This window comes from Anser brachyrhynchus (assembly GCF_964034855.1).
Source record: "Anser brachyrhynchus genome assembly, chromosome: 2".
Classification (NCBI taxonomy): Eukaryota; Metazoa; Chordata; class Aves; order Anseriformes; family Anatidae; genus Anser; species Anser brachyrhynchus.
The window spans coordinates 34,434,822-34,447,706 of record NC_137695.1 but is presented as its reverse complement, the minus strand read 5'-3'; the positions used below and the strand labels follow the sequence as shown (position 1 = coordinate 34,447,706).

The 12,885-nt window shown below is 37.2% G+C and overlaps 1 protein-coding gene across 8 annotated transcripts in view; it reads left to right on the top strand.

Annotated features, from left to right (window-relative positions):
• The window catches only part of HYCC1 (hyccin PI4KA lipid kinase complex subunit 1), a 45,370-nt gene extending 33,267 nt beyond the window's left edge, over nucleotides 1-12,103 (top strand). For 5 of the 8 annotated variants that reach the window (XM_080582656.1, XM_080582658.1, XM_080582657.1 and 2 more), the window contains exons 9-11: nucleotides 167-254; nucleotides 719-878; nucleotides 7,540-12,103. In XM_080582656.1, the coding sequence (XP_080438782.1) occupies nucleotides 167-254; nucleotides 719-878; nucleotides 7,540-8,096 (805 nt within the window). In that variant the 3' untranslated portion in view covers nucleotides 8,097-12,103. Of the gene's footprint in view, nucleotides 1-166; nucleotides 255-718; nucleotides 879-6,390; nucleotides 6,686-7,539 lie in introns of all 8 variants that reach the window. The other 3 variants (XM_080582662.1, XM_080582663.1, XM_080582661.1) reach the window with 3 other exon arrangements.
• The last annotated feature ends 782 nt before the right edge of the window (nucleotides 12,104-12,885 follow it).

The following is a 12,885-nucleotide window of genomic DNA, read 5'->3' as shown; positions in this document are numbered from 1 at the left end:
TAATAAACACAAATAATTCCACAGTTAATTAATTCCACAATTAATAAACACAGTTAATTCCTCTAAATTGAACCTTCAAGGAATACTGTATTCTTGAAGGTCATGATCAAGAAGGTTCATCCATTGACACAGATGCTTATTATTCTGAATATATTTACCTTTGCAGTTATAATGGAGAATGGGATCTGGCTCGTAAAGCTATGGATGACATTTTGTATAGAGCACAGCTAGAACTGTATCCAGAACCTCTGCTGGTAGGTAACATATTTCAACATTTTTAGAGTAGAATTATTAGTCTAATAAGTCCTTCCAGTGAACATCAAGCCAGGAACCTAAATCTCATGAGATCTGTGTGGCTGCGCTTGGTTATTTTATCATCTTCCCTAGTGAATAAGCTATTTACAGTAGAACACTTCCAAGTCTTGAAAGCTTAATGATAGTGCAGAAGTACTCTGAGGTTCATGTTAAGTAATAGCCACATCTTTAAATCGGAGACTTTGTTTTAAATAATGACAAGTGTTAAATATAAAATAATTCTAAGAGGTAATTGCAACCAGCGTTCTTAATAACCTGTGCAAAATGGTAGCATACATATTTGACCTTAAACTGGAATTGTACACAGTGATCTTCATGGAGTAATAAGAATCATATGATAAAAGTCTTCTCTAAAATTTTGATCTTCACGTTAAGAATTTAACTGCATATTTCCTCGCTCTAGGTTGCTAATGCAATAAAAGCTTCACTGCCTCAGGGTGCCATGAAATCTAGTAAAGAAGGCACAAGGTGCATTCAGGTTGAAATTACACCTACTTCATCCAGGATATCAAGAAATGCTGTGACTAGTATGTCTATCCGAGGGCATAGATGGAAAAGGCATGGTAAGAAGCACATTTTACAATGAATTCTTAGCTTTTTACACCTGTTTAAAGTAATATTGAGGATTTTGTCTTTGCGAATCTTCATTATTAGTTAAAATGTCTTCAGTGAGCCAATGCTATACATTCGTTCTTTTTTAAAATGAGATTCTTCCTAGGAACAAACTTAATCACATTTTTAAGGTGGGTCTGGAGCAATACTAAGATTGACTATGTTCTACATGAAACATGTCACGGTTGGACTTTGGTGCCGTTCTGCTGCTGCTGATAAGAAAGTGGCAGTTGGGACTTTTTTAAACTGGTAAATGGGAATCTTCTTGTAGTTCAGAAAGTATATTCTCTCTTTCCCCAACCCTCTTTTTTTTTGAAACGAACAACTTTTTTTTAAGGGCTGCTGTACAAAGTTTTTGATTATTTAAAGAGGTTGTTCTCTTTTGAAGGGTAGTGTATGGCACCTGAAGCAAAGCCACAAAAACTCATCTGTCTTAAATTATTTAAATAACAATGGGATTTAAGGGTAAAGGGATAAATTACTATTTTTTTGGACAAACTAGTATAAGGGCTTCCCCAAAGTGAAGCACATTTCTGTGCTGAGAAGTAGAAAAAAATGGTGCTGAGTATACTTGCAAAGGACAAACATTATATTCCACTTCTTCTACCAGCTTCAGATGAGGGAAGAGCTGCTGGACCAGAGATCAAAACTTCAGATTGCTTCCTGTGCTGGGCTTGTAATTGTGGTGAAAAGCTAAGGGAGTGAGTGTAGATAATGCCTTTTTAATAGGTTCAATAAAGATTTTGAAGCAGTATATCAGAATGAATTCTGTATAGTATTTACTGTATGAACTTTTGTAGTAGATAGGCAGTTCAGTTAGAAAAATATTGCAGAGTTCTGTGTCATAAAAGAACCTAGGAGTATTTCAGGTAAGTGTTGGAAATTATTTATAAATACGCTGGTAGAAGATGACTTTAAAATAGCGGTAGAACTTTCAGAGCTGTTGGTATTAGTGGTACCAATAGCGTAAGCCTTCGAAGGGAGGAATGAAGTTAAAATAATTAAAGTTATTTTCATTTAAAGGAAATAAAAATATTTCATTTATAAACTGTTTAAAACTGTGAGGTAAAGCTAAGGAATAAAGCATTAGTGTCTTTCCTATTGGACCGCACTCATAGCAAGTCATTACTGAAATCTGAAGACTGCTAAGGAACATTTTAGCCTTTACTGTTTGTTTTCCTTTATTCTGGCTTACATTTTTTAAGAAGGGAATATTGACCAGGTCTCAGAAAACTGATAGCTTAGCTTTTAAACTCAGATATGCCCTCTGAAGCTTGGCAGTTTTGCTAGCTATTATTTTTGAGTGGTTCTGATGTTCGTACAAAGTGGATGGGGACACAGATCAGGGGTATTGAGTGTTCGCTCATTCAAAGGAATTGAAAGTGTATTAAAATAAGCATTCCCTTGCTCCTGCATTTGCAGAAAAAATGAAATACAAAAACCACGACAGAATTTGCTCTGGAACCATCCTGATGTAAATCCATTTTTTCAGCAAATACAAGAATCTGGAAGCTTTTACAATTACTGCATTCTTACAGGGGTGATACTTCTGTGAAGTTCAAGAACCAGTGGGTGGGACAAGTATGCACTGCAGCAGATAACAGATGAAAGAGAAATAACAGTAGGATTCATAGAAATGAAGGGAAATGCAGTGTTTTGTGGAGCTTTCATATAAAGCAGGACAATTTGAGATAAACAGTGATAATCTAGCTAGTATGACTGAAGCAAGTCAGTATTTAGGGATAAGGACTGGAAGCTCATTTTATTTGGGTTATTGGAAAAACTTTGAGTTTGTCTCAGTGGTACAGGATTTGATGAAGAAGAAGAAGAAAATCAGTTATACTGATGGTGGGCGGGGACAAAAACTTGTATAGCAGATTTTGGAAATAGCTATAAGTTTGAAGGCTATGTAAACATGAGGCTAGTTTAAAGGCAAAAGATGAACCTACAGTATTTATGACTTACCAGTTGGCCAATTATTTTGGTTTAAGTGGCATACATTCCAAGCATGTAGTACTTCAGCTAGCCTAGTCAAAAATTTCATTACAAAATGCTTAAAAATAAATTACTTATAACTGGAAAAGAAGTCTTTTAAAGTCAGAATAAATATTCTCTGGATTTCAAAATTCCTAATAAAATTCAGTGCTCTCCAACCCTTGATAAAAGAAAGATGTGGAACAGATACTCAGGATAGGTGTAAAGAATGACGATGCTTATACTTACAGATGGGTGCTTGAATTAAAATGAGTACTGGAGTTGTTAGTAGTAGGATAACAAACCTTGTACCTCTTGACCACTATTCTCTCTTCCACAGTGACAAGGAAAAATATATTCAGGGATTTTATTTTTGTGCTTCAATATGAAATGAATTATACAATGGACGATACAGCTAGATGTAGTATGATCTTGCGCATTATGTGGACAAGACCTTACAGAGCAAAATATCCCTTGCAGGAGTGAGAGCAGTAATTTTCAATCATTGTCTATTTGTGTAAAGTAAAATAAATATAAAAAAATAATACAGCTGATCATATTTCCAGTTGAGAAGCACATACTTTTTTAAAAACTAGAAAAAAAAAATCAATGTAATACCAAAAATTTAAGGCGCTAGTTCTTGCTAGCCTGTTAGAACTCTAGATTGAAGTCTGTTTTGGAAACAGGGCAACTTAATGTTTTTTTCGAATCAAGCTGGTTTTGCCAATTTGGACTTCTGACAGAGGTACTAAATGTAAAGGTCATTTGCAAAGTGGATCCGTCTACTCAAATGAATAGGATTTATAGACTTCATTGATATTAGCCATCCCTTAAAAACAAATTACTTAGTGCTATTGAATTGGATTGCCTCTAAATTTGTAAAGCATAAAAAAGAGGATTTGATCTAGCATTAGTGTTTGTGTTTTAAAAAACAAATCCTGAGTGGCATTTATGTTTCCATTCAAAAATAGAGGAAAAGCAGAAAAATCATAGAGTTTATAAGGTACACAAACACTTAAATGAGTGGTTGTTTTTGGAAGCTAGGGCAAAAAAATAAAGCAAACACTGGCAATGCTTTCTCTAGTAATATAAAATATATCAAACTACCCCATAAAAGGGCTGTTGGGGAAGAACTTCTGTGCAGGTGAGACAAATACCCTGATGTAACAGACTCAGTAAGAATTGCTGAGCAGATGCTAGGAAGATGTATAACAAAAACAAAGATACTGACTAGACAATAAAGACTAGATGATTTTTTCCCCCATTACAGGAATTGACTTTCAGGTAGTGTACAAAGAAACGTTAGTCACTGAATCTCTGTGGAGAGAATTTTCCTACTATTTTTGAAGCAGCATTAGTTCTTTAATGCTAAGTAGTAAGTAGTTACAACTTTTTTTTTTTTTGGGGGGGGGGAGAGGATCTGGAATGTATGTTAATTTGGGGTTATAAGCTTGATAATAATTCAAAATGCTGACGTTGTTGTGCAGGAAATGCAGCTTGAGCTTCTGGTGGTTAAAACTGAATTACAATCCAAATGGGCAGTTTGTTTGTGTAAATGATGGAGGCAATTGTAATAATAAGGTAGACTATGATTTAAATCTTTTAAACTAGTCCTTAGCAGCTGGTAATCATGAAATGCATTTACCAAGGTTGGTTGTACTACTCGAAGCATTCAGAAACACGACTCCAAATGTATTTTTCTTCAAATCCTACAGCATATTTATATTACCTTTCAAAGTGCCATAATTATTTAGTTTCATCTGTACAAAATTTAGCAGTTTCTTTGCTTTCTCTTTTGCTACATTGCCTTTTGCACTGGGTATTAATATCTCTTTCTCAAAGGATAGACCCACAGAGTTGTCCATCTTGAAGCAGTATTATCTTCAAAACCAAATACTACGAAGCTGAAGGTTAGTTTTAGGTGTTCTTAAAAATTATAAGGACGGGGTACTACTGTAAGGGACATGGTTTGTGTAGCCTTACTCCTTCCAGAGGACTTGTGGATATTATGGGAGATAGCGATAATAGAAGTTGAGATACCTCACGTCCTCTTTTCATTGATTTCCTCCTGTAGTTCAATGTTAAGCTCAGAAAGGTATATTACCTTTCATTAAAAGTAGTTAATAGGAGTTAGCATAATTACGTTTAATCTTTATTCGAGTAAAGCTTAGTGGTTGTTTTTTTTTTCCCCAGTTCATTGTTGTAGTGATTACACAGCTGTGGGAATCTAGCAGTGGTGGATAAAGTGCTGATACACAATAGGATATTGCATTTAGAAATGCATGCCACTGAACAATAATTCAATATCACTATTACCACAAAATCCATGAAATAAATTCTTCCTCTGTTCCTCCAGTCTGTGCTGAGCCCTGGACTTCATGCACTCTGAATCTCCTTTCTTTGGAGCCGGGTGCTGCTAATCAGTGCTTTTCTGCCCTTGGTGGGGAAGGGGCTGACAGCGAGCTCTGTTCTGCCCTCTCCTCTGCCTGGTTTCCTAGCTGCCAGTGAAGTCTCTGGGCTTGTGCATGTGGAGACCCATGGATCCTGGGAAGAGGTGGTGCTGTGAAATAAGGTGCCCGTAGTGGCACTGACGGGGGGGAGGAGGGGGTTTGAAGATTGCTATAGGAGAGGCACAGCTGCCTCACCCCTGTGCAATGAGTCCAATAAGGCCAACGAGAGTGTTGATCTTCTCTCCTCACTAACTTTCTCCTCCTGTGTTTTTAGAAAAAGTGCTATATTTGGTGGTATGAGTACTGCTGCAGTTCGTGGTGCTCAATTGCAATTCTTACCTTGTTACTGACAACAGAAGACGTTTGCAAAAACCGCTCTTAAAGGGAGTAACACAGCTTTTAACTTGTGTTTCATGACTAGTATCAGGAAAGTAGTGGCTAATAGCAGCAATTCTTAATGCCATTTCCACTGCATAGTACAACTTGTTAGATGGATACTTTTGTTAATGATACTTCTGTTAATAGTTGACTAGTTAATTAGAAAGAATCATAACAATTAGCTTTTGCTGGTAAATTCAGTGTTAGCTCTTCCACGTGGCGACAGGGATGCCCATCCCTGCCAGAAAAACCTTCTGCCCCTGAGACTTATTTCTTTTCTGTGATGAGTGCAGACAGCACAACAGTAAGGAGCCCAGCTCTGCAGCACGCTGTGCCTGGAAGTACAGTGCCTGCACAGGAGTCCTCAGTGTGGGGGCTGGGGGAAGATCCCCTCCAGTTAAAATAAAATTTCAGTTTTGAAATACTGAGTGTGAGGTTTCCCAGTACGTGGGTGCAGGCCAATCATCAGAAGATTGAAGCCCAGAATTTAGAAATAAAATTCCATACTCACTAATATTGCTGATTAACAAGACTTTGACATGTGAACATCTGCTTTAATTCATAATGCTTTAGTCATCTGTTTCTGTTGGTTTTTTGTTTCATGTTTTGTTTCAGACATCTTTTGTGTGTTTTTTTTTTTCTTATCCGTCTTTAATTCTAGAACAACCAGAGAATGGTAATGATGCTACTGAATTGGGCAACTTTATCATACCTGAGATTAGTGTCACAAATGTGTCTGGAGAGAGAACCGGGAATGGGGAAAAGAGCAGAGCACTAGCAGAGAATGATGTTCAGCATATACAGGGAGTACAGGAAACAGCTACAGATCCTAGAACTGACAGCAAAGGCATGCCAGAAATCAGGAGGCAAAAATCTGTAAGAAAAATGATGGATGATGGAATAAACTCAACTGGCAGAGTGCAGTTTTAGCAGACCACTTGTAGCTGCACTCTAAGGTACAGCTGTTGATTGAAAGGATCACTGCTGCATGTTTGGAGAATTAAAGTATGCAGTTAATATATTTGCATGCGTAATAACACAAATGCATGTATTGCACACAGCTTTGTCTGTGCCACAGACAATAATGATGTACTTACAAGTAGACACATTTAATCTGGAGGCTGTATACTGTGAGACTCAACACTTCTTTGATTGTATAGAGCATATTTACTGGATTTACAGATCCAGTGATCAATGGTATGAAGAATCAATCAAAATGGACGTGAAAATTATCTCACTGTGTACCTAAGGTATTCCAAATTGGACTTCTCATGGTATATAGGAGATTTCATGTTCCATTGTGCTTGAGTTTCCAACTTAATACCACCAGACTTACGATGCAGAAGGTGACCTTTCAGTCCTAAGGCATTCTTGGGTTGCTAAATGAGCAGGTGCCATATTGGGTTTTCTGGGACATTGATCACAGATCTTCATAATTAATCAGCTTTGCAAAATCACGTATTGGAGCACTTGCTCAAAATGAGATTTATACTTTTTTTTTTAGTTTTGTGCGGTATCTTCTAATATGTTTCTAATCTCCTGCATGAATTAACAATAATGCATTTTTTTCAAAATCACTACAAACTGAGGTTGTGGGCATGCTTTTTGATCTAGTTAATGCAGTATTATTTGCTGTAGCTTTATATCCTAATGAATCTTACTTCCAAAATGTAATAGGTAAGTGTTTTGTCTTCTATTCTCTGTTCTTTTGCTTCATGGCTTCATGCTTGTAAATATCAAAGCTTAGTAATAAAAGTCAATAAAAGTGAGAAAGCCAAATGTTAATATTTTTTTTCTCCCTACCACACAGGTAATACTGATCTAGGAATTGAAGAAGAACTGATAGAAGTATCTGAAACTGATGAAGGGTTTTACTCTAGGGCTGCATCTAGCACGAGTCAGTCTGCCTTACCTAACAGCAGCAACGCAAGCAGTAAGAACCTTTTAGGGAAGAGCCAACGAAGATCTGGAGGAAGCAAAGCTGGAGGAAAAGAAAAAGAAGCAGAAACCTGCAGAGATCACTTATCACGAAAACAAACTCAGAGAGCCATGAGCGAGAATCTAGAACTTGTTTCCTTGAAGAGACTGACACTGACAACCAGCCAGTCCCTGCCTAAACCTGGTAGCCATAGTTTGGCCAGAACTACTACTACTGTGTTTAGTAAATCATTTGAACAGGTCAGTGGTGTCACAGTTCCAAATAATCGTGGTGGTGTATCTGGTACAGAGGCAAACAGGTTCTCAGCTTGCAGTCTTCAGGAGGAAAAACTGATCTATGGAACAGAAAGAACAGACCTTCCTCTTTTAAGCAAGCAACCTAACCAGCAGCGACCTCCTAGTATTAGTATAACTTTGTCAACAGATTGATACCATGAATTAGCAAGTATGAAAAAAGAAATATGGGATTGTATGCCAATATTGGTACCGTACAGTAAGCTCCTTAATGTACTCTACATTACTGTCTTAAACCTCAAGCCCATACATTCTTATTCAGCTCACATTTGACAGTAATAGTGAATAGACTACAGTTTCAATTATTTTGCATCAACTTCTAATAGCTTGTTACGTTCCTCTTTTCACTCACTGTATTTATACTCCTGATTGCTTATGGCTTTGTGTGAAGTTTACAGCTTTACCAGATTTACAAACATTGATTGTTCAGCCACTGGCCAAGATATCTGGCTTTTTACAAATGCACACCATGGGAACAAATAGATCCCCTTTCCCAGATTCTACTTTTCAATACTTCTTGGCATAGGCAAAACTGCAAGCATTTTTTTTTTATTTAAGAGGAGCCTTATGGCATGAGCATAGAATTTTGGAATGGCACTGTTAGAATATATGAGTCATGAGAAAGCTGTACTTACATGCAAGGTTAAAACTGGAAGGCATTGGTCAGTGTGTGATGTTATGGATGGTTTTTGTAATGTTAGTCAGTATATACTGCAGTGTTCATACTTCTGTATGCCTATATGTGTCTAAGGTATAGATGCATTTTGGATTATATGTGTATCTTTGAAACTGGGTCAAAAGTCATATGGTAGCAGTACTTGTGTATGGCAGTTCTTACCAACTGCTGTAATAGTCACTTTTCAGACAACGAGTGTGACTGACTCTGTATCCCTTTTGTACTTTTAAATAGCAAGCACAAAACTACTCATTGAAAAGTTGCCATCATCAATAGTTATTACTTATGAGGAAGAGATGTGCTTATGTAAGGGCATTGTAGAAAATATGGTATGAACCCTTTGCACTGAATCAAGCAAATCAGGAGTGTAAATGCATTTCACATGAACTTGTTACTTGAGACTAAGAGAATGCTACCAAAGGATGTGTACTTTCAGTAACTTGCAAGCACAAAGGGAAGTTATAGTGTAAATATAACTAGCAGTGTAACTCCTAATTTTTTGTATCTATTATTTTTCTAGTTAGAAATTCTAAAAGAGCAACATGTTCAAGGTTACTTAACCTTTAACCTTCAGTCAGTTTGGTGACCTTGTTTGATACCAACTTTTATAAGCTTAAGACTTCAATTAAAAAAGAACATTGAAACTACTTATGCAGAAATAATACTTATTGCAGAGAAGCAATAGCAGACAAAAGCACTTCAGTGGCAGTGATTATCTGAGAGACAGCATATTATTGTGTGTGTAGAATCAAGGTGAGGATCTAATGCATAGTCATTCCCAACTGTCCAGGTGTCTGCAGCTAGTCATCCCTTTTTGTCGAGAACGTAGAAAGACCTTGTGACAGACCAAACACTAAAATTCTAGGAGACTTTTCTGTCTGCCTGGAGATAAGTTTAGGTATACCTTTTTTGACTTATACTGAAGCACAAGTAACTTTTAAGCAGCTAATGTTATTCAGGTTTATGACTGGTTGATTAATGAAAAGAAATAAGAAGACATAGTTGTTAGGGTTAAGTTGTAGAATTCTACTACTTAGCAGACTAGATGTGTACATTTCTTAATATTCACTAAAGCAGCAGAATAGCTACGTTGGTCTACAGATGTTTGTCTTCAACTGAGAGTCTGAGTTTAAATGAATGTGCCACCCTTTCTTGTGTTCTTCAGTTTGTTGTGTGACATTGTTTTGTTTTAGTACTGCAGTATTTCACCTTACAGTGAATGTTTTCGTAATTGTACATGAAAATTTACATTCCCATTGTATAAACAAGAAGCTTGTCTTGTTTAGTGTTTAATGCTTCGGCCAGTAGAATAAACTGGTGTATTTTTTTGGAAGTTACATGCTTTTGTAAATACTTAATACAGCAGAAAATTTTGCCTTTTTACTCTTTTTTTGTTTTTTTTTTTTTTTGTTTTTTCCCCTGAAATACACATTAGATGACAATATATTTGTTTCAGATTGACTAATATATGTGGTTACTGGAGCATGCATAATGACAAGCAATGGAAAAGTTTCAGGCAGCTGATTGCAGACATTGCCTAGAAGTACATATACTGAATGTAAAGCTTTTCCTTTCCTTGAAATTTATATTAGATGTGATGAAGAAATAACCTGCAGAACTTAGGGCTGCCTCCTGATCTGTTCTTGCAGTGTCATATTTAACAATACTGTGGAAACACCTTACAGTAACTAAAATAGAAACAAAAACTGGGATAGATGAATAAAATTGCAATTGACAAATGTTTGTTGTGACAGTATTATTTATGAGTTAGTGCTAAGAAACTAGAACTTATAAGTACTTCTGTTGGGTTTGTTTCATTTCATTTAGTTCATGATCCTTTCAGTTATCTCCACAGTAGATATTATTTCAAGCTGGGTGTTGATGTCAAAGGTGTTTATTACACTTGGAAGATCTGGCTTCTTTAGCTGTAAATCATTGGAATTTTGAGGCAACTAAAATGCCATAAAGTGTAGATACATAACATGTTTGCAATGCTGTTGGCTACAAGTCAAACAGCATTAAAGTTAGTTTATCCTTTTATTTTATACAGCTAATTATTCTAACTGTGCTCTGGCTTGAATCCAAAATAGAAACTGTCATTGGTACAACTGAAATTGTGTAAGGATTTATTCTTCCTTTAGAAAATGGTAAAAGAGGAAGTTTCTTGGTACCAGACACTGCTGCTTCCATACATGTGTGACGTTGTGTAAATGTGTCTGTGTTAGTCTCCGGAGCGACTCGGAGAATGTGCATGTTTTTGTGAACTGACATCACACTTTGATACTGATCTAGTCTACAGAATTTCTTTACTGATGTAAGTAATAAAACTTTCAGCTGTGCTTCTTTCTTTTATTTAAAAGTATGAAAAAATGGGGATGGGGGAGGAATGGCAGAATTATTTGTTGTCCAAACGTGCATCTTGACTTCCATAAGACACGTTGTGCTGTTTCCAGTGCAGAACTGGAGGGGGTTGGGGCAAGAAGCATAGTTATTAATTCTTTCCCAGTGTTTCTAAAATTTGGAAGGCCTTGGATTTGGAACATCATCTACTTGTTTTATACTGACGGAAGAAAAGCGTATATTAAAGAAGTAGAGGTCTTCTAACAGCACAGGGAAAATATATGAAGACATTACATATTGTAGTCTACCCGGTAGTAGGTAGTTCTGATGAATACACTCCAAATGTCACACACAGTTGCAACATTCTGCTGGAAAAAAATGTTATGTAGGAGTGAATCATCTCAAATTATAATGAGAGAAGTTGTTTAATGCTGACATTTATAACTGACCTTACTGTTTTAATCAAAGGGAACTGTTTGCGACGATGGCTTTGAAAAGCAACATTTTTGAAACTCTTGACAGCAGAATAGAATTGTTTTTGTTGTGAGAATCTATAGCATTTGTGCAAAAGGATTATGACCTCTAACCATTTGTTCTAGAGCTACAATGACTTTTCTGAAAGGGGATGTTGAATTCTTTTAAATACCTGACAGATTCATCAGGTACAGAAATACATAGCTTTTAGCCACACCTCTCTCTAAGTAGGTCTCTTCTGATTTCTGTGAGAATTTTAGAGATTTCTAACTTAATTGTCCAACTTTTGTCACAGTTTGAGGCTTACAATGCTATATATAGATATGTAATATATTGATATTTGTATAATTCTAAGACAGCAGACTAGATGTGTACATTTAATATTCACTAAAGGCAGCATAGTAGCTGTGTCAGGTGATAGATGTTTGTCTTCAGCTGAGCCTGAGTTTAAATGAATGTGCCACGCTTTCTTATACCCTTCAGTTTGTTGTGTGACACTTTTGCTTTAGTACTTCAGTATTTCACGTTACAGTGAAGTGTTTTTGTAATTGTACATGAAAATTTACATTCCCATTGTGTAAACAAGAAGCTTGTCTTGTTTAGTGTTTAATACTTTGGCCAGTAAAATAAACTGGTATGTTTTTTTTTGGAAGTTGCATGCTTTTGTAAATACTTAATACAGCAGATTTATTTATTTATTTATTTATTTTTTACAGGCTTTGTTGAAATACACATTAGACAACGTATTGGGTTTACGTGGCAAGGCCTTGGTAGCAGGGGGCTGCCTCTGTGAGCAGAGCCCAGCAGCTGCCCCATGTCAGGTCAGAGCCAGCTCCAGCCCACGCAGGAGCAGGGGTCTGGGGGGAGCTGCCGCCCATGGGGGACCCGTGCTGGAGCAGTTTGCTCCTGGGGGATGGATCCCTGGTACGGAGCCATGTGGGAGCAGTTCTTGAGGAGCTGCTGCCTGTGGGCAGCCCCCACAGGCTCAGTTTGGGAAGGACGGCATCCCGTGGGAGGGACCCCACGTGGAGCAGGGGCAGAGAATGAAGGAGTGGCGGAGATGAAGTGTTAGGGACTGACCGCAGCCCCCATTCCCTGTTGCCCTGCACCACCCGGGAGGAGAAAGTAGAAAAAGGTGGATGAGAAGGAAGGTGGTTTTAGTTTCTTACTGCTCTGGCTTATTAGTAATAGGTAATAAATTATATTAATCTCCCTATGCTGAGTCTGTCTTGCCCATGAGGATAATATGCGAGTGCTCTCCCTGTCCTTATCTCACCCCTTGAGCCCTTTCCATCATATTTTCTCCCCTTTTTCCTTTTGAGGAGGAGGAGTGAGAGGTTGTGGTGGAGTTCAGCTGTCCAGCTGGGTAAAACCACCACAGAGAGCACTGTATTTGTTCAGCTTTTTTATTATACACACCTAGAAGTCACAGTA